Source organism: Pyrgilauda ruficollis, unplaced genomic scaffold, assembly GCF_017590135.1.
Source record: "Pyrgilauda ruficollis isolate IOZ18807 unplaced genomic scaffold, ASM1759013v1 scaffold100, whole genome shotgun sequence".
In the NCBI taxonomy this organism is placed as follows: domain Eukaryota; kingdom Metazoa; phylum Chordata; class Aves; order Passeriformes; family Passeridae; genus Pyrgilauda; species Pyrgilauda ruficollis.
The window spans coordinates 1,417,831-1,438,765 of NW_024508102.1; the positions used below are offsets into that span (position 1 = coordinate 1,417,831).

Here is a 20,935-nt window from a genome sequence, read left to right on the forward strand (position 1 = left end):
AGATTAACACTGGCTATTTTTAGCAGAAGACAAGGATGAATAAAAATACCCCCTGCTTTATTTTAATTCTTTTTTCCCTCTCTCTCTTTCTGCCCTCACCTCACACGAGGTGCAGGGGGGCCAGCAGCGCAGGTTCCTTGGCTTTGCTCCCTGCTTCCAGACTCTCCCCAAGGCTCCCTGTCCTTTCAGAGCCGGGCTCAGCGCTGGGGCAGGACATGTGTGGCCAGCTGGAGGGCGAGGGGGAACAAGCAGTACCCCTGGCAGGCGTCACAGATCCAGGCAGGATTATTTATGGAACAGATTTCCTCCAGGTTGTGTTACAGGGCTGGGGGTGAGCAGGGCAGACCCCAGCACCGGCTGAGTGGAGGGTTGAGGACATCTCCCCCCCCAAAAAAGCAGAGTGAGCTGAGGGGTGAATTGGAAGCTGCATTTTATTTTTTAAAAAAGCAGCTCTGATCTTTATTCCCATATATTTTTAGGGGCTGTTTTCTACACAAACAAACAAATTTACCATTTTTGTAGTACAAGGACAAAGCAGGCTGAACCCCCTCACTGCTGCCATTGGTCCCCATGGGGTTTTTCAGGGTTTTGGTGTTATCTCAGGGGCCTGATGGTATTATGCTGTGGGTTTTCCTGGTATTGCAAAGCCACAATATTTTAATTTTGTTTTGTAAATGAATATTTAAAGCTCTTGGAAATTTCAAGCCGGGAGGGAAATGTTTGAAACCAGATGCAAGATTCATCAGGGTTATTTTAGAGGGGGAAAAATGAAGTGCCATGAAAACAATTTTTTAAAATTTATTTTCTAAAGCAAGCTTTAATTTTCACTCTGTATTTCTGATGAGTGACACCAGTGTCTAAATTACAGCTGGGGAAATCAAACTCAGCAAATAGAGCAGACCTGTGAGAAAGCATTTACCAGCACAGTGCTGCCTTCAGCCTGGCCCTGGGGGTTTTATTGGATCGACCTGTGGGAATGAGGGTGCAGGCTGGGAGCTGCAGGCACTCATTGCACCACACAAACCTGGTAAAAAATTACCACTTTATAAAAACACTCCGAGATGTCCCAATTTAAATCTGCCCCCAAATTTTCTCGCCCCTGTTGGCTCTTCAGCAATGAGCAGGGATGAGGTGTTTAATCACAAAAGCACCGATTTCTAATCTCAGCGGGGGTATCCTCGAGGCAGCTCTTGACAAAAATCTTATTTCCTTCATCCCGAACTGGAACATTTCTGTGTGTTCCAGCAGCCGCTGTGGCCGCCAAGCCCACACCTCTGTCCCAGCCGTGAGGCAGTCCTGCACTCTGGTGTTCCCTGTGGCTCCCGGGGGAGCTGGGGGGATTGGGACACCCCTGGGGACATGGGGGGAACGAAGGGACCTCCGGGGCACCTCGGGGGCACCTCCGCGGCTGGGCTGTCCCTGTCCCCCTGTTCCTGTCCCTGTCCCTGACCCATCCCTGTCCCTGTCTCCATCCCCTGTCCCTGTCCCATCCCTGTCCTTATCCCTGTCCCTGTTCCATCTCTGTCCCTGTCCCTGTCCTTATCCCTGTCCCTGTCCTTATCCCTGTCCCTGTCCCCGTCCCTGTCCCATCCCTGTCCCTGTCCCTATCCCATCCCCGGCCCCGCCGCTGCCCCCCGGGCGAGAGCGCGGGCACAGCGCTCTGATTTGCATATCGCCTCCCCCACAACCAATAGCAATACAGACACTGGAGACGGGCAGGCGGCGCAGCCAATGAGGCGTGAGCAGGGCGGGGCCGGGGCGCGGGGCGGGGCGGCCGGGCCGGGCGGGCGCGCGGGGCCACTCGGAGCCGGGCGGCGGCGACAGCGGCGACAGCGGCGACAGCCACGGCCACAGGTGGGACCCGCGGGCCGGAGAGCCCCGTGAGCCGCTCTGGGGCACACCCCGTGCGGGGCTGCGGGACTGCTGGGGGTCAGGGGTGCGTGAGCGTGGGGTGGGGCTGGGGACAGGCGGGGGACACCGGCGACCCGAGTGGGGAAGGGGATGGCTGAGGATGGGAGCGGGGTTCGTGCCCCATGGAGCCGCCGGTGGTGCCGGGAGGAGTTCCCGCAGCGGTGCTCGGGGATGCTCCGGTACATCCCGGTGCTGCTCCGGTACATTCCCGGGTTGCTCCGGCACATCCCGGTGCTGCTTCAGTACATCTCGGGTTGCTCCGGCACATCCCGGTGCTGCTCCGATTCATCCCAGTGCTGCTCCGGCACATCCCGGTGCTGCTCCGGTACATCCCGGGCTGCTCCGGTCCATCCCGGTGTCGCTCCGGTACATCCCAGTGCTTCTCCGGCACATCCCGGGCTGCTCCGGTCCATCCCGGTGTCGCTCCGGTACATCCCAGTGCTGCCCCGGTACATCCCGGTGCCGCTGCCCGGGCGGATTTCTCCTTTCCCCGCTCCCCGCCCCATCCGAGGCTCCCGGGAGCAACCGGAGCGTTTCTTGTGACAGCACCGAGCAGAGACCCCGCGGGGTGCTGCATCCCCGCGCAGCCTTGCCTGCAGGTAAATGCGATTTTTAAAAAAAGTTTCTGCGATTTCTCCCTCCTCTCCGGGCATCAAAACTCTTCCAGAGCTCCTGTTTTTAAAAGGCACCTTGGAGCGAGCTTGCTCTTCCAAAAAAAACTGAATTTTACACAGTGGGAACTCTTAGGAGAGGTGTCTGTCACCGCTGTGTCCCCAGGCTGCAGCTCCAGAGCTGCACCGAATTTCTGTCCCCACCGGTGCAAAAATCACCCTTAAAAATAAAATATAATAAAAAGCCAGGAGCTGATACTTTATGTTTTTAAAGATAGAGTTTAAATAGTGTCTCACCCTAAGGAGCTGATAAACTTGAGGTGGGTTTGAGGGCATCACTGGGATATCAAAGCCAAGCTGGGAACTGGCATTAAAAGTTTAAAAGAAGTTGAAAGCACAAATTGCTGCCTCCCTCCTGCCTCCTCCCCTGTCTTGTTGAAGGGCTGGGGAGAAGAAAATCATTAAATACGTCTGGCAGAGCCTGTATCTGGCTTTTTTTGTTCATTTTTTCTTAAATAGATGCAAATAACCTGATCTTCCCAAGGCTGTCTTTGCCCAGCACACACTTCTGTCATGTTGAGGTCCTTTCCCAGCACCTTCCTGCTGGGATGAGCCAAAAAATAAGGACAATTCCTGAGTAAAAAGCAAACTGCATCCCTCAGGAACGTCACTGCTGTGTAGTTACGTGTGTTTTAATTAATTACCTGCTTGCAGAAGGAGAAAGTTTGCTGGAAGGTTTGAGATGCTTGGCACCAAGACCTCCTCGGGCTGGCTGCAGCTCCCAGACTAGCTCAGGGGAAAAATATTTTGCAAATGGCTTGAAAAATAGTTTGTCCTCAGTTATTTCTCTTTTTATATTCTTTTATATCAATTTTATTTTATAGTCGCTCTCGGTGACGTGAATTTCTATAAAGTTGTTGCAGCCCCTTGAGGGAGCTGTGAAGCTCCTCCTGATCTTGTGCACACAACAGGGAAATGGATATTACTTAGCAAGGGGTTTTTTTATTATTTTAGTGCTCTGTGTGCTTGTGGGTGTAAAGAAGTGGCCACGAGTGCTCTAACGTACAAGTTGTTCATGTAACTTGTTTGTCATGGAGCTGACAGGCTTTTTCCATAACTAGTGATTGTGATTAGTAAGGATTTCTGATTTTGCAAGCGAGTGCGTTGGAAAATTAGGAAAATAATATGAAAGTAACTGTCAGAGGGGAAGAGTCAGGGCTGTGAGGGACTGCAGTTAAATCATCCTCTACCTGCAGTGTCCCATCTTTGTAAAGTATTGCTCTTAGATGGAAAAACATTCTCATTTCAAGTACTTTTGGGTTTACATTAAATTTAACCACTGGATAAAACCAGCCTGGCAAAGAGCATCATTCCTGGGATGTGCCCCCATCCCAAAAAGGCAGCCCAGGTGGGATGCAGCCTCCCTGCCCAGCCCAGGTGTGTGTGTCACAGGGCTGTGTGTCACCCCTGTGCTGCCAGGGGCTGGTCACCTGCTGGGGCTGCAGCATTGTCCCCAAACCCGTGCTGTCCTCGTCCCCTCCTGCCCCTCGCAGCGTCCCCAGCCACGGCAGTGCCACCCCAGTCCCCTCCTGCAGTTTGTCCCCTTGTGATGCTCCTCCAAGAAATCCTCCCTTGGCACCAGAGCGGGCTGGTGTTTCACTGGGAGTTGCTGTTTGCCCAAAATAATTTGGCATTTTTAGGCCCCTGGTGCAGATGGTCTTGGGTGCTGAGTTATTTCTGGGTGCTGAGCTGGGGATTCCCCCCTGGAGATGCTGCAGGTGCTGCTGAGCCCTCATTTTTGGGGATAAATCATCAAACCCAGCATTCCCCCTGCCAGGGGTCACCTGCCTGCAAGCTGCTTGGAGAAAACCCCAAATCCGTGGTGAGCAGTGAGATGCTTTTAGAAACAAACAAACAAACAAAAATTTAAATAAATTTTTGTTTAATTGCCACATTATTTTTTTTTCCGGAGAAAAGGCTAAATTAAAACAGAATTGGCAAACAAGGAGTTTCTTGTTTATTCCCATTTTGTATTTATTTTAGTCCCCCCCCAGCTGTCACTTGAAATTCAGTTTGCTCAGCACTGGTGTGGCTGCTGCCAGGAGGCTGCTCTGAGTCTCCTGTGGAGGGCTTGGACTTCACTTGCTGCTGTTTGGGGAGGGAAACTTCACATTTAACAGCCAGAGGTGGAATATTTAATTCCAAAAAGCCCGGCTGATCTGCTGTCCCTGCTTGTTTTGACCAGGGGAGAAGATACAACTGAAAGGACCTCGCCCATTTTTGGTGGCAGAAAACCCAGTGAGAGGGTGCCAAGGAGTGGGTAGTGGGATGTCAAGTACTTTCTCACATTTTACAGATGGTTTATATAACCTGCTTGGCTATATTATTATTATTTTTTTCCCTGTCCAGTTACATAATCTCAATTTATGAAGGCTTTAAGAGGTTGCATTCCCCACTATTTCACGTCTTATATGTCATTCTTGTGTCATTCAATATATGTCATTCATATATAACAGCCTCTGAGCTTGTTAGGGTGCTTGGTCTCCCTGCCAGGCATCTCCCAGGAAGCTCAGGCTGGTGTGGAACAGCTCTTTATACCCTCATTATTAGCACATTTCCTTGATTATTTTGTTTTAGCCATCATCAAAAGCCGTGTCAGCCCCTCAGGAGCAGGATGGGTGCTGCCTCTCCCTGCTGATGCAGAGCAAAAACTTTGTGCATTCCTGGTTTTTTTGGTTTTTTTTCCCAGTGTTTTCAATTTCTGTTCTTGTGGCTGAGGCTTGCTGTGATTTTTGTGCTGGAAGCAGCTGAAATCCTTGCTGAGGCCAGGGGTGGTTTTGGGGGCAGGTGGGAAAGGAGCTGCAGAGCATCTCCGTGTAGAACCCTCAGCCTCCTCCTGCCCCTGGCACCTTCTCCCCTGGGGACCCATAAATGCCAAATAAAAGGGGATTTTGTTTTCCCTGGTGTAAGTTTATCCTTCAAAATAAGGGAGGAGAAAAGAAAATGCTGGTTTTTTCCTTTGACACAAAAGTGGAGGTGTTGTGTCTGTGGGTACCCACTCTGGAGGAGATGGACCACAGGCTGCTCACAAGAGAGCTCAGAGCACCTTTATCCCTCTGATTTTATTTTTTTTATTTTATTTTGAAGTGACCTGGGAAAAGCACCAAGAGAGCATTTCCTTGCTAGAAAACCAGCAGAAGAGCCAGATTATTTTGTGAACTGGGGGGATAAAACCACTCCTCTCTGAAAGTCTTTTGTGTGTTGCTGGCACGGGCCTGCTCACCTCACCCCAGGGGATGCACAGACACTGAACCCATCTTGCTTTTGCCTGGGATATTTATTCTGGCAGGGTTAGTGACCCATCCTGCTCACTTGTTCCTCTCTCTGCAGCTGAGGAACAGCCTCTTATTCCACATATTTAAAAAAAAAATCAATTAGTTATGACTTGAACCTTAAATAAAACCATTTCAGAAGCTTAAAAACATGAGCTAGGCGGAACGATGCAGCCAGTGTGATGGGAGCATCCACTGCTGTATTCAAGTGAGATTTCTTTTTTCACTTCATTATCCTCTTAACTGTTTTAAAACCTTCCCCTTTTGCTGCTTTTCTGCTAATAGGCAGATTCCTCGTGGTCCTTGGGAGGTGTTTGGGGACTCTGGGGTGTCCCCAAGGCGTGGGTGGCACTGTTTGGTACCAGGGTCTCCGCGGTGTTCCCCCTGGATGCAGGGATTGTGCTTTGGCCCCTGTGGGTCAGAGCTCACCCTGGGTGCCATGGGGGCTCCTCAGGGTGCTGGGCAATCCGAGCAGAGCTCTGTTTGCATTTTGGTTTTTTTTTGTTTGAACAGAAGTTGCCGTGCCTGGGTGTTGGCCGCTTGCACAACGTGCAGGCTAGGAAGTAAATTGATCCACGGGAGCTCTGAGTTGGTGAACAATAGTTTCAATTTTATGGCTTCCCTGTTTATTTTGAAGGAGGTGGAGAAAGTCTAGTGGCCAGGATTTAAAAGAAAAAAAAAAGAAAAAAATATTAATTAACTGTGATGTACGAGTGTGAGAAATGGCACTCAGTGTCCAGGTGTGTCCTTTTGTGTTGGGATGCAGCTGAGGATTATGTGGAGCTGCTTGTCCATCTTAGGAAGGTGATATTTTGTTAGAAATCCCAGCTTTAACTCATTACCACCACCTTCCTTGGTCTCTGCTCAGCAGGCTGGCCCTGAGGTGTCTTAAAACCCCCTCATCCAGGAGAAATCCCTGCTCTGCTCTTCCCTCTCCTGCTGCACAGGCACAGCTTGCTCAGCAAGAAGGGATTTTATTAGGAAAAAAGCAGTTTGTGATGGAAGGGGAAGCAATCCTCTGTGGGACAGTGGAGAGAGTCAGCTGCTGCACTAATTGGGTTATTCTTCATTACCAGTCTGTGCTGGGCTGGGGGATGCCTCTGCAGCCCTGTGCTGCTGTCCAGCTCAAGGGGCTGGGATTTGGGGTGATGATCACCAGGATCCAGGGCCCCACATTCCCCTGCTGTGCTTTCAGATTTGTTTTTTTTTTAAGCCTGACCTTTGCGTTTTCAAGAAACTCCCTCCTGTGTTGCAATCTGAAGCTTTTAGGGCTGTTGTGGTGCCGTGGAAGTGAAAGTGCTTTGTGCTAAGTGGGTCTTAAAAAACAAACCCCAGAGCAGCCAACTCTTATTTTTTTGTCCTGTTAATTTTCATCCCAGTGAAACACTTGGACAGGATATAGCCTTGATTTATTTTTTGTAAAGCTGATGGTAAGGTGCTGTTTTGTGGAAACAACGAGTCAAAACAGGTTTTGGCCATAGTCTTCATCACCCCTCTCTGACTATGTTGGAGCATCATCTGTGGCTCAAAACTGCTCTGTTCTCCCTTCTTCTTCTGAAATCCTGAAATCCTGTTTTAGAATAAAAAAGCATATGTGGTTTTTTCATCTTCTTTTTCCTTTTTGTCCCCCACCTCTTCTCACCAGGTATTTCCCCGCTGTGTCTCTGGGCCTGGACTCTCCCTGCACCTTCAAACCTTCTCCAAGGATTGCATGGTGGCAAGGTGAGACCCCTCAAAACCTTTCCCAGCCTTGCTGTTCCCCATCCCTTTCCCCTCCTGCGAGCCTCTGGGAGGGATCTGCAACACGAAGTTTCCATTTGGAGCTGGCAAATTCCCGGTCTGCCGATTTCTAGGAAGCGTGGCTGGGGATCGTGTGGTTGGTGAAACCCTAGCACGTGTGATACCTGTCTGTCCTCAGCCCAGGGTCAGACATCTGCATCCCATTCTCCCCTCTCAATTTTCACCTATTCCTCACTGTTGGGAGACAGCAACACCTGTGTGGAGAGGGAATTGTAAAATTAAAAGGCTTGGTTTTATTTATTTCTGTGCTTCTCCGACCCGTCTGTGTTTATATCCCAGGGAAATGAGCAGTGTGGATGTTCAGAGGAGGGAGGATGGTTTGTCCTGGCTTCATTTACAGACTCACAACATTCATCTTGTGGGTAGCAGCAGCAACGGGGAAAGCAGGATCTGCTTGGGGTGTCAGAAACACCCAGGAGCTTTTGCACAGGGTAATTAATTAATGCCCTGCCTGAATCCAGAGCATACAAACAAGAAGATTCAGGCTCTGACACCAGCAGCAAGCTTGCTGTGCTCAGTGACATCCCTGCCTGCTCGCTACTTAAACCTCAGGGAGTAGCAGATTTTTTTTTTTTTTTTTTTTGCCCTACAACTGTTTGTTTCAAATGAATTGGGATTTTGGCCCCTGGCCAGCCTCCTCCTGTCGCTCCAAATGGGAGATAAGTGGGAGCAGTGCACTCTTTTCTCTAACCCACTTGGAGCCGTTTTTGCTGGACGTTGGAGCCGGGAGCTCTTTCCTAACGTGGGCCACATCTCCAGAGCTGGGTCCTGTGGGCTCCTTCCCTCCCACTGCTGCTGACGCAGAGTCTCCCCTCCTGCCTGCCTTGGCCAGCTTCCCTGGATGACTCCTCTAATTGCTTACGTAGAAAAATAATGAGAAGGATGCGTAGGGTGTATTTTTAGATGTCTCTTGGTGGGATTTAGCAAGCGGCGAGCCGGAGCCAGCACCTCCCTGTCCATCTCCTGCATCCCACTGCTGGCTGCTTGGTGGACCTGGGGAGGTTCTGTCCCCTCAAGGTGGTGATCCTTGGGCAAGGTTCACTGCTTTTTGGGCTTCTCCTGGTCCTTATGGGTGGGTTATGGATGATGTGTCCCTGGTGTTGGATGGGATCTGTGCTGGGAAGTCCTGAGCTGCTGATGCTGTGCCCGTGCTGGGATGGGCACCTCCTCCTCCTCACTCCTCTCCAAGAGGAAGGCTCTGGTGGCATGGAGACCATCCCAGCACCCAAATCATTGAATCATGGAATGGTTTTCATTGGAAGGAAACTTTAAAGCCATCAGATCCAGTCCCACCACCATGAGCAGGGACACCTTCCACTAGACCCGGTTGCTCAGGGCTCTGTCCAAACTCACCCAAATGTTCCCAGAAATGGGGCATCCATCACCCTTTGGATAACCAGTGCTTCACCACCCACATCATCAAACATTTCTTCCAAAGTAACCCATGTTACGTTTTTCCAATAAATACCTGTGAGATAATGGGTCTCACCACATGTTGCTTTGCTTTTTTAATTTATTTTTTTTTAAAGATGTTCCCATCTGAAACCCCAGCAGCGCAGAGGAAAGGGAGCAGAATCCCATTAAATATCCCCCGAAAGACTGTGATAATTGAGCCTTGCAACAAGTAGTTCCTTTATTTTTCTCTTTGCTTCTTCCATTTCAGGGCTCTTTGTGTCTCAGTGGCTTCCTGTGCTGGGGGGGCCGGGCTCCAGTCCTTCCCTTTCCACCCGGGTGCGAGGAAAGCAATTCTTCTTGCAGCGCGACTTATCTCTCCTTGGAGCTGAAAACATCCTTTCTTTGCTCTTTTTGAATCCCCCAAATGAATGATTTCTCCTGCTGGTTAACATCAGCCTTCCACGCTGAAGACTGTGGGAAAGTTTCACAATTACAGTGGCTTTAATAGATCTGGTTTATGTCTTAAAAAATCCATCGCTTTCTAATTCTCCGTCACATGTTTCCTTGATGATGTGTCACCCAGCAGTGCAGCTACCAAAATAGCCCCATGGTCTGAAGGAAATCATCAGGAAATATGTTTCTGAAACTGTAGGCAATTCTTTTTTTCACCAGGAACCATTGGAAAAAGTCTGTGTTCAATGGAAAACGTGGCTTTTCTGGCACCTTGGCTGCTTATGTGGTGACATTTGGGAGCACAGTGCTCCAGCAGTTTGCCCAAAAACCCCTCAGCTCCTTAAATTGTTGCCATGAATTTTCTCTTTATCCACCCAAATAGCGGGGATTCTTTTGGTGTTGGGCTTGCTTTAATTTTTGGGGAAAATGCTTGCTTGCGCATTGTCTTTCCATGCAGGGTGACAAACCCTTTCCTCTCCCACCACCTCCCGTGCTCCTGCCAGGCTGACGGGGTGTCTGCTGTGTCCCCCCAGGTCCAAGGAGACCATGACCACTGATGAGGCCACCAAGAGTGAAGGGGAGGTGCAGGCAGCAGCTCTGGCTGAGCGTGGGGAGGACATCACGCCGTCCAAGGACCGAGGGGTTCTGAAGGTAAGGAGGATCTGCCAAGAGTGTCCTGCCTTGCTGCACTTTGGGGTGCACTGTCACCCCGCTGGGCTGCAGCCCCAGCCCTCAGGGTCACAGTTCAGAACTGTAGGATTGAGTTCTTTCATTTCCAAGGCAAAGGAGATGAGCATTGCTTGGAGTGAAGGAGAATGGAGTGGTGGTTGAGGCTGGTGGGCCCAGGCTGCTCCATGGATTTCACTGCTATTGTGTTCCTAATCAGATTATTAGCTGTAAATCCACAAAGCATTTCTGTGTGTGACTCACAAACATTAGAAAGAGCACATTACTGAGGTCATCCAGTCTGCTCCACAGCCCCTTTTTCATATTCAGGGCCCTTTCTGGATAGTTCTGCTCCTCAGCACTTACACTTCTCCACTTGAATAGGACCTTTCCTCCAAGAATAGCATCCTCCCATGCTCCATCCTCAGCTCGAGAACTGCTTGTTCCCGGCTGCAGCGTTCAGAAAAAAGTGTTGACAAGGAGTGAGTAGTGAACTGACACACCCCTGTGAGTAAAATGTGGACAGACAGAGAGCGAGTGGAGCTGCACTCGCTGCAGGTTTGTTCATCCACCCAGTACGGACTGGTCTCTGCTGCCAGCCCAGTCCTGCTCCACTGCTCTGGCTCCACTTTGAGATTTGTTTTTAGGAGCTGATGATGGGCAAATTTAGGGGCAAACTAATAGCTCCCTCCTGTTCCTTGGGGCAGCACTGGGGTGTATATGATGTGTATATATATATTTCGTTATGTAAATGCCTGTGTGTACCTCCCTCCCCCTCCATATGGCCCCAGCTCACAGGTGGTTTCTCTCTCTCAGATCATTAAGAGACCTGGGAGTGAGGATGAGTCTCCCATGATTGGAGACAAGGTCTATGTGCACTACAAAGGGAAACTGGCCAACGGGAAAAAGTTTGACTCCAGCCGCGATCGCAACGAGCCCTTCATCTTCAGCCTGGGCAAGGGTGAGCTGCTCCAGGGCTCCATCCCTGGGATGGTGGAGCCTGGGATCACCCTGGGCCAGGCCATCAGCTGATCCTGTTCCAGGAGAGCTGGACAGCATCAGCCCTGCTTTAAATCCTGTCAGTGTGGGGTTTTTTTGGGTGCATCCAGGCTGGGTTTGTTCATGTAAATGTGGGGTTTTTTTGGGTGCATCCAGGCTGGGTTTGTTGCTGGCTTGCTGGGTGCTCCCTCCTGCCTGACATCTGCCTTTCTCCTAGGTCAGGTAATCAAGGCCTGGGACATTGGGGTGGCCACCATGAAGAAGGGAGAGATCTGCTACTTGCTCTGCAAACCTGAGTATGCCTACGGCTCTGCTGGCAGTGCCCCCAAAATCCCCTCCAATGCCACCCTCTTTTTTGAGGCAAGTAAAGCTGGTGAGCTGGTGTGTGGATGAGCAAGCTGGCTCCCGTTCTGCCTTGCCAGCCAGCTCAGAAATAAAAATTTGAAAATTTATAGTAATAATAATAATAATAATGCTCTGGGATGTGCCCTCTGCCAAAATCCCTGGCTCTGCCTTGTTCCCAAAGCATCAGTTGCCATCCCTTCCTCCTTCAAAACTTGCTAAGTATTTTGGACGTTCAGCAGTTTCTTTGGCCTCCTCATTCCAATGTTGATGGTATTTTTGGGGGGTCTCATCACATTTCGTACAGAATGGGGCTTTTTCCTTCTCTTATGGCCACAGGGCTGCTGTGGGGGGAAGGAAATTATTACAAGGGGTTTGCTGAGGCTGGGGTGGTCTCAGCTGATGTGGGAGGATGAGAAGCTCACACCCCATTGGGTTCTCCCTCTTCTGGTCCCATTTCTGCAGCAGACATTTCATGGGGAGAGCAGACTGGGGTTCGGGGTTTTTTCCTTCATAGGAACTGCTCAGACACACACACAGGGCATTTGCTTTCATTTCTTAATTCCAGAGCTGCTGTACACAAAGATCCTAAAGTCCCTCTACCAACTGAGAAATCGAATCTGATCTGTGAGAGCTTACAAAGCTCGCAGCTTTAAGTGGCTGGTTCTTCTAACAAGACTTTCTTTTAGGGAAAAATGAGATTTTTTACACCAATTCCACTGTCTGAGCAGTGGTCACTGTGCTGGGGGTGGCACAGCAGCTGTGGGGACACAGCAGTCCACCCTGGGGCAGGGCTGTGATGGTTTACCTCAGCTGTGTGGTTTGGGAGGTGCTGGAATTAGGCTGGAATAAATCTCTCTTCCAGGAGAAGTACCTCCAGGTTTTTATAGGCTTTAAGTTTTACAGACCCTAAATCCCAGTTCTGGTCCCTAAAACCTGTGCTGCAGTTGAAATCTGGCATTCCAGCTTTTGTTACATCCTTTCCCCCCACACCCCTCCTCCTTCTCCGTTTTTAATCTGAGTACAAATTGCTGTCAGCACATCAAGTTCGTGTGCCAGCCGCACTCAGTACACTCTGTTCTCAGCTCTTCAAAAACAAAATCGCTGCAGGCACTGAGAGAACAATAAGTCAGAGCTGCAACCGGAGTGATGTTCCTTCAGTGACTTTTTTTTCTCTGTAATCCAAGAGCGGCTGAACCAGCTGACCCACTCCTGGAAACCCGAGCAGAGATTTTCCCCTCTGTGCTCCGTGTGTTTTCTGTGCAATTAAAACAGAGCAGAACTATCCTTGGAAGGAAGGATCACAACATCCCCCTTGTGCATCCTGTTTTAAAGTGGATCCTCCCTTCACTGCCACATCCCACGGGGGATGTGGGAGCTGCGGGAGCTGCAGTGCTGCTTTTGGGGTCAGGGGTTGTGGATACAATCTCACCAGGAACGTGCAGGGAGATGCACAGTGCTGTGGGGTGGCTGGCTTACCTGTATTTTAGGCAGAATTTTCCACATTTTCTGTGCCTAAAAAAACAACCAGCTTGGTTTTGAGTAGTGCAAAAGCAGAGGTTGTCCCTGGAGGAGCTGGATTTGCCTTTTGCCCTCATCCCAAGCTGGGTGAGCTCAGGGCAGCCTGCCTGCCATGGTCACTGTGCACCAGTGATGGATGCAGGATGTGTCCCAGGGGGCTGGCAAGCCCCTGAGCATCCTCTGCTTGAGTCCCAGCATGGCTTTGGTGGCAAGAGCAGGGTGACAAGGCAGAGCCTGGAGTCCTGCCCCTGCAGTGAGGAACCCATCCCATCCTTGGGTTCTCTTAGGGGAGCTGGACCTGCCCTTGGAGTGGGGAATGCCAGGTCTGGCTTAGTCCATGCCTCTCATCCTAAAAACATCTGTGGGTCCCAGGGCAGGGCATGGACTCAGATTTCCTTCAGCCCAGGCTGCAGCTCTCCTGTGCAGAGCCCAGACCCTCCCAGCTGTTTTTGGCACCCAGCTTGTCCTGCCCCTCACCTGCCACCACAGCAGGATGCTCAGTGCCCTGCAGCACCTCAGGTTGCATTCTGTTCCCCTCAAACAAAGGTAAAGCTCATGTCTTTGCAGGCTGCAAAACCTTTAAGAACAGTTGTGAATTTTTCCTCTTACAAAGCTTTTTTTTGTTGTTGTTTGTTTTAGCTTTTTTTTTTTTCCAACAATATGTAGGAGTTCCTTGTGAAATTACTTTTGCTTGATGCCTGCCTGCACGTGTGTGTATGCCTTTCACCCTGCAAGCAGAATGCAAAGGTTGTAAAAGCGTCCCCAAAACCTGGAACGTCTTCAGGTTTGAATAAATAAAGAATAATCTTGCTGTGGAAAGCCAGCCAGGAGTGCCAGGTGGTGAATGTGCCAGGTACCCAGTGTCCGCTCTGCCTGCGCTTCTGCCAGCGTCTGGGGCTGGAACAGCACGGCTCCTGGTTGAAGATTAAAAATAAAAAAGTTTATCTTGTACTTTGAGTTCTCAGAGTCAGGAGAACGTGGCCTTGTTTTCGAGGCAGGAGTCAAGGCAGTATAGCACAGTATAGGAGATTTGTAATCACCGTGATAAACTCTGCGTGGCGCCGTGCCAGGAGCAATATCCAGTTCCAGTAAGACTTGACTCGTGCACTTGAGTACGAGGGGAACATATTAGTCACGATGTTTATCTGTTGTTTGGTCCCTGCTTAGACAAGATATGCCTGCCTTGCTTTTCAGCAATGCTCCCAAGCCCTCCTCATCCCTCTTCTCCAGGCTGCCCCCAGCCCTGGGTCTTCCCTCCTCTGGGGCTCTGCTGAGTTTTGGGAGAGATGCTTTATAAAATGCTTTCTAAGACAAAGCATTTGTCTTTTGGGCAATGGGCTCTTTTTGGAGCCCACCTTTCTCCGAGGTTTGGGTGATTCTGGGTGCCACCCTGCCCCTCTTGTCCCTCTGCAGTTCACCTGGAGGGATTCTGTGGCGGCCGCAGGTTCGACTGCAAGGACGTGAAATTCGTGGTGGGCGAAGGGGAGGACCACGACATCCCCATCGGCATTGACAAGGCCCTGGAGAAGATGCAGAGGGGAGAACACTGCATCCTCTACCTCAGCCCACGGTGAGGAGCATCTCCACAGCGGCGCTGAGTGGGTCTCAGCCTCCAGCCCTTGTGGAAGATGGTGATCCTGACAGCAGGGCTCTCCAGGAGAGTCTCAAGGGACACCAGCAGGAGCAGCAGGGGTGACCAGTGGCATGTAAACAGGAATATTGAGATGCTTTAAAAAAAAACAGGTGAAAGGGCTTTAGCCAAGTCCAGTGTCTGAGATGAAAATGTCTGGAAATGAGCAGAGCTGGAGAGAAGCCTGTGTAAAAAGATGGCTTTGATGCAGCAGAAGGGATGATTCCCAACACATGCACTGCACACCCACAGGGACCTGTGCTCATGGAGACTAACATCACCCTGTCCCCAAAACGCTGGAAAGCTCTGGGTGGCAACCTGGGTGTGCATTTATGGGCCAGCTCTGCTGAAAATAAGGTTTTCCCCTTCTCTGAGTGCCTCCCCCTGCCCTGCAGGTACGGCTTTGGCGAGGCTGGGAAGCCAAAATTCGGCATCCAGGGGAACGCAGAGCTGGTGTACGAGGTGACCCTGAAGAGCTTTGAGAAGGTGAGGGCAGAGGTGCTCCTGTCCCTGCCTGGGCTGCAGGAATGTCAGGGCCTGTGTAGCCTCCAGCCTTTGTCCCTGGCGTGGCTGCAGCCCAACCCCTGCTGAAGTGGACACGTCACCGAGGAGCTTCGTGTTCTTAATTTGTTCTTCTCTGTTGGTTTGTTTTATTCTTGTGGCTGAGGTCCAAGGCTGGGTGTCTTATTTGTTCCTAACCTTGTCCTTTTGTACTTTCTCTTTATTTTAATATTATTTTTTCTTCTTGCTTTTTTTTTGCCCTATTTTTCTTTTTTTTCTCCTCCATTTTTTTTCTTTTTTTCCTCCCTTTTCTCTCCCTTTTCTCCTCTTTTCTCCTCATTTTTCCTTTTTTTGACTTTTTTTTTCTTTTTCTCCTTTTTCTGCTTTTTTTTTCTCCCTTTTTTCTCTTTTCCTTTTATTTTCTTTCCCTTTTTTCTCCTTTTTTCCACGTTTTTTTCCCCCCTGGGCTGCACAGATAAAAGCTGGTCCATCCAGCCAGCCCTTGGCTGTGCCCATGAGAAGGCTGGGGATGGGATGCAGGAGAAGCCCATGGGATTTGCACATCCCTGGATGGTTCCCCTGCCTGTGCCATCACTCTGGCCACAGCAGGGGCAGGACCTGTCTCCAGGCTCTGTGGCACAGCCCTGCTGAGCCCTGAGTGTGACCATGCTGTCCCAGAGAGTGGCATGGTCCAGCTGGGACAGGGGAGGCTGCTCTGCTCCCCTGGGAGTGCTCCAAGTGTTCCTTTGCAGGCCAAGGAGTCGTGGGAGATGGACACCAAGGAGAAGCTGGAGCAGGCAGCCGTGGTCAAGGAGAAGGGCACGATGTACTTCAAGGTTTGTGGACTTGGGGGTGGCAGAGGCAGAGGAGGGGAGCTGGGGCTGAATTTGGCAGCCAACAGTGTCAGAGAAGCCATGTGCCCCCAGACAGGGCTGGGGAAGGTGAGTCCTGCCCTTCCTCTGCCTTTTTCTCACTCCTTGATGCTCCCTGAGATGTCTCATCCCTTCCCAGCATTGCCTTGGCTCTGTGTGCTCCCTGCAGAGCAGGACAGCAGATCAAACCCTTCCCAGGCCAGGGCCAGTGCTGAGGGGCTTTACATTCCCCTTCCCAGCTGGGGCATCCCAGCTCCCCACTGTTCTGGCTCAGCTTTTCCCAAAGCTGCTGGTTCTGTGGGAGTTGGGATCCTCCTCCTTCCCTGTATTTATTGAACACCCCACATGGCACTTGCCACCTGCTCACGGGACATTCCAGGGGCAGGCTGAGCCTCTTTTTTTTTTGCTCCTTTCAGGAAGGCAAGTACCTGCAGGCAGTGATTCAGTATGGGAAGATTGTGTCCTGGCTGGAAATGGAGTATGGCTTGTCTGAAAAGGAGTCTAAAGCCTCTGACTCCTTCCTGCTGGCTGCCTTCCTCAACCTGGCCATGTGCTACCTGAAGCTGCGAGAGTACGCCAAGGCTGTCGAGTGCTGTGACAAGGTAGGGGTGCCCTGATGCCATCCCTGGGTCCCCAGAAACTGATGCCTGTATGGGCTACCTAAAAACAGGGGCCAGACAAAATGAAGGGAATAAAAAGCAGGTGTATTTATTGAAGGGCCTTGGGGTACATTTAGGGGCTACACCCAAAAAAATGGACAATGGGTCATGGGTTTTCATGCTTTTATAAGTTTGGGGTATTTGCATATTGAGGGTTAATCTTCCAATTACAGCTTCAGGTAATGGAGTAATTTAGCCTAAGTTTCCTCCCCCCCACATCACTTTTGTTTCTATCTCTTGGGGCCTGAGGCAGTGAGGTGTCCTTGATTCCAGGGCTAGAGAGGAATTGTTGTGTCTGCCCAAAATGGGAGAACAGCAGCTAACACTGTACATAGAGTTTAGAGTTACACACAAAAGAATTACAGTATTACAAATATATTAAAAATATAAAAGCTAAAGTCCTAAAGCATCAGCATGAGCCTGGAGGATGAAGCATCCTCTTCTCCTGCATGTTCTCATTGGGAGTTTGGTGGAGTTTTTTAAAGTTCCTTTTCATCTAAGAAGGAATACCCCTGCCACACTCAGGGGTATTTTAAGCAAGGAGAGATAATAAAACTATATTAATGATCTCCCAGCTGCTGATGGAGATGAGGCAATTTTTGTTGGGCAAGATGCAAATGCTCTGGAGATTTGAAGCCACCTTGTCCTAATTTTGACAGATTTATTGAGGCTTCAGCTGTAGGGGATCTCTTGGGAGGGCTCAGGGATGTTAACAGAGACCTGTGTGTGTTCCCAGGCTCTGGGGTTGGACCAGGACAATGAGAAAGGCTTGTACAGGAGGGGTGAAGCCAGGTTATTGATGAACGAGTTCGAGCTGGCCAAATGTGACTTTCAAAAAGTGCTGGAAGTGAACCCACAGAACAAAGCAGCGAAATCCCAGATCTCCGTGTGCCAGAAGAAAACCAAGGAGCACAACGAGAGGGACCGGAGGATCTACGCCAACATGTTCACAAAGTTTGCAGAGAGGGATGCAAAGGTGAGTGTTGTTGCTCATTTCTGGCCATCCAGGGTTGTGCTGAGGGATGCTCCACAGGTCTGTGATGAGAAGAGATGGGTTAAACCAAATTAAATTAGAGATCAGGGTGGAGGATGGAGGGATAGAGCCTGCTGCAGTGGGAAGAAGTTTTTACTTCTTGGTCTCTCTTATGCAGAGGGTGCCATCAGGTGCTCAATCACCAATAAAAGCATTTGCAGTGTGAGTTCACAGGGCTGCTAACAGGGTTGGCACTGGTGTTTAAGCTGGCTGCTCCCAGCTAGTGAGTGTTGATGAACTCCTGGTGGCCAGTAAAGTGAAGTATCATTCCATCCCCAGCAGGAGTATTTTGAGACATGATAGTGTGGATTTCCTGAAGTTGGTAAGGCAATACCTGCTCCTCTGCTCGGGTGCAGAGATCGCTGTCTCAGAACAGGCTCTCATCCAAAATTCCACTGAACAAAACCCGGTGTACTGTAATGAGAGAGGACACAACTTTGCAAGCCACTGCATGGGTCATTTTTAGTATAATCTCTTCTGAAGCAGTGTCTGGAGGCTGAGGCTGTGGATTAAGTGACTGGTGCAGCCCCTGGGGAGCAGCATGCTGGGGCAACTGGCTCGGGCAAGGATCAGGGCCAGCCTGGCCAGCTGCTGGCTCTGTGCTTGGCTCGTGTGGGCAGCTGTGATGGGCACAGTCACTGCTGCAGCAGCAAAAGGTTCCCTGTGCCTGAGTGCTCCTCTCCTGCACCCTCTTGATGGGCTGCACCCACAGCTCAGTCCTGTATCTCCACTCTGACACTGCTGCCTTACCTCCTCATCCTCTCTTCCCTGTCCATCCATCCATGGATCCATGGATCCATCCATCCCTCCGTCCATCATCCATCAATCCATCATCCATCCATCCATCCATCCATCCATCCATCCATCATCCATCCATCCATCCATCCATCCATCCATCCATCCATCATCCATCCTCCATCCCTCCATCCATCATCCGTCATCCATCCATCCATCCATCCACCCAGGCTCACTCTGTGTCAGGCTCTGCTTCTGGTGAGGTGGGTCACATCATTCCCAGGGGTCCCACACCTTCCCCAAAAGCTGCCTGAGCTGGTGAGCTTTAACCTCTACCAGCCACTGAGTCAAGGAAGCAGAACATTCCAGTGGGAGCTGCACTGCTCGATGGGCACGGGCGAGTTGTGGGTGGCAATTTTACCTCTCCCCTGCCAGGCTGGACTTCCTGGGCCTATTCCCAGCATCCCTGTCTCTTGCCTGCCCCTTCCCTCTCCCCTTTCCAACTCAGTGTTGTTCTATTTGCTGTTTGGCAGGAAGCAGCCAGCAAAACTGGTGTGGAAAAAACAGCGGAGAAGGCGGTGTGTGGAAAAGGACCCAAAACTCCTGGTGCTGAAGGTGAAGAGGCTGAAGGACATGTATGATGGAGGAGGAGGGGATGGGATAGCCTCGTGCCCTCGGCCCACACTGAAAAAGGTTGCTGCCAAACCTTGGGACTTGCCAGTGTTTCCTTGTAAAGCTTGTTACAGTTTGTGTGATCGTGGAAGCCAAAAGCACCTCGCAAAGAAAAGCGACCCCGTCCCACCGCCCTGGGGGCACGGGGGGCAGAGCAGGGGTGGCAGGACACCGTGGGACCACTGCACGTGGAACAAATACCATTTAAACAGCAGGGAAAAGAAAAGAAATTATTATAATGATAAATTAAAGCGCTTGGCTGCTGGGAGGTTTCCGTAGACAGCTTGTTCCAGCTCCCTGGGCTTTGTGTCCACTCTCAGCACAGCATCCTCTGAGAGGAGCTGGGACGTGGGACACGATCCTTGCACACTGCAGTGCTGCCTCTGGCTGTCCCAGCACAGCCCTGGGGACAGGGACTGCCTTTGTCTCCTGCTGACTCCTTGCCTGTGCCCAAAGTTTGGAGGGCAGAGCCAGGATGAGAACCCACCCGGCCTCTGCTGCAGCCCCAGGGTGCAGAGACATCTTTAGTCTTTAAAGCACTGTTTGGGGAGGGGGGCACACACAGATTTTACCTTCTGAAGGAGCTGGTTCCTGTTTCTTTAGAGAGAAAAAGCCTGTCCAGCTTTGCAGGTGCTCAACCCACAGCCTGCACCCCATCCCTTGGCTCCCAGCTTTAAGTGGGAGTTTTATTGCTTTTATTGGGATCTGTATGTGGGGAAAACAAAAAAAGCAGGTTTGACACGTGGTTCAGAAAGTGGCTGGGTCTGAGCTGGTGCCATGGGTTTGTCACTGAGCAGCTTTCCCATGGTGAGGGGGTCCTGGGTGCATGGTGTCCCTGCACCAGAGCTGCTGCTGCCTCCTCAGCCATCAGCCCATCCCAAAGGGACACTGTCACTACCCCATGAGAACAGCTTTTCCAGTTGTTATTTTTCCTGTCTCTACAATAATACCCCTTTTGGAGCTTGAAAATAAACAACTGAAAGAAAAAGGAAAGAAAAAAAATAAAATAAAATAGTGCTCTTTCTCTGGATCCTGCTCAGCAGATGGGGTGGTGTGGGGAGGATGGGTGGGTGCTCCTTGGTGGGGGGGAGATGCCCCAGGAATTTTTGGTGTCTCCAAGAGCTGGTGCTGCCCCTTTTTATCAGTGCCATTGTTCCCTGGAGAGGCAGTGAAGGGCCAGCAAGCCTTGCTTTGGCAATGCCTGGCTGGGGGATGCTCTTTGGGGATCTCAGCTGTTTTTTCACCCTGGGAGGTTTATCCTTATGCTTTTTTTCCCCCCATCCCTAGTGTGTTATTTTAGGAGGGGTTTTCCTGAGGGTCAGCTGAGTGGGTGGAGGAGTCATTTGTGCCCCTTGACCGAGGGTGGGGAGAGAACAGAAAGCTGAGCCAGTGGGGTATTAGGACTGCCCACCCCTCTTTTACACCCTCCTCCACAATCTTGGCAGACTAAGCCAGATTTGGTTAAAATTCCTCTTCTCCAGTCCCATCAGGTGGTACCTGAAGCATCATTTCTCAAGCCTGTCTGTTTTCCCACCTGCAGTAGTGGCACAGCTGCTCCAGCTGCTCATCCAGCTCTTGGGTTTTTCTACCACCATGGGATGCACCTCCCTGGAGGCTGCTGTGAGACCCAAGGCCTCTGCAAAATATGGGTTTTTCATTTTTCCTTGCAGGGCAAAAAAGTCCTTTGGGGGCAGCCCAAGCCACATTTTCCATAGGAAATAATCTCAACAGGGAAAAAAAAAAAAAAACCAAACCCAAAAAACCCCCCAAAAAATCAACTTGCTTTGCAGTTTTTGGGCTTGC

General features: G+C 50.6%; 1 protein-coding gene across 1 annotated transcript; it reads left to right on the top strand.

Annotated features, from left to right (window-relative positions):
* Window positions 1-1,714: 1,714 nt before the first annotated feature.
* FKBP5 (FKBP prolyl isomerase 5) lies at window positions 1,715-20,144 on the top strand. Its single transcript, XM_041467075.1, has 11 exons — window positions 1,715-1,854; window positions 7,500-7,576; window positions 10,036-10,153; window positions 10,985-11,129; window positions 11,385-11,548; window positions 14,416-14,600; window positions 15,056-15,146; window positions 15,914-15,997; window positions 16,450-16,635; window positions 17,429-17,668; window positions 18,994-20,144. The coding sequence occupies exons 1-11, from the start codon at window positions 1,732-1,734 to the stop codon at window positions 19,099-19,101; spliced, it is 1,521 nt and encodes a 506-aa protein (XP_041323009.1). The 5' UTR covers window positions 1,715-1,731; the 3' UTR covers window positions 19,102-20,144.
* Window positions 20,145-20,935: the final 791 nt, after the last annotated feature.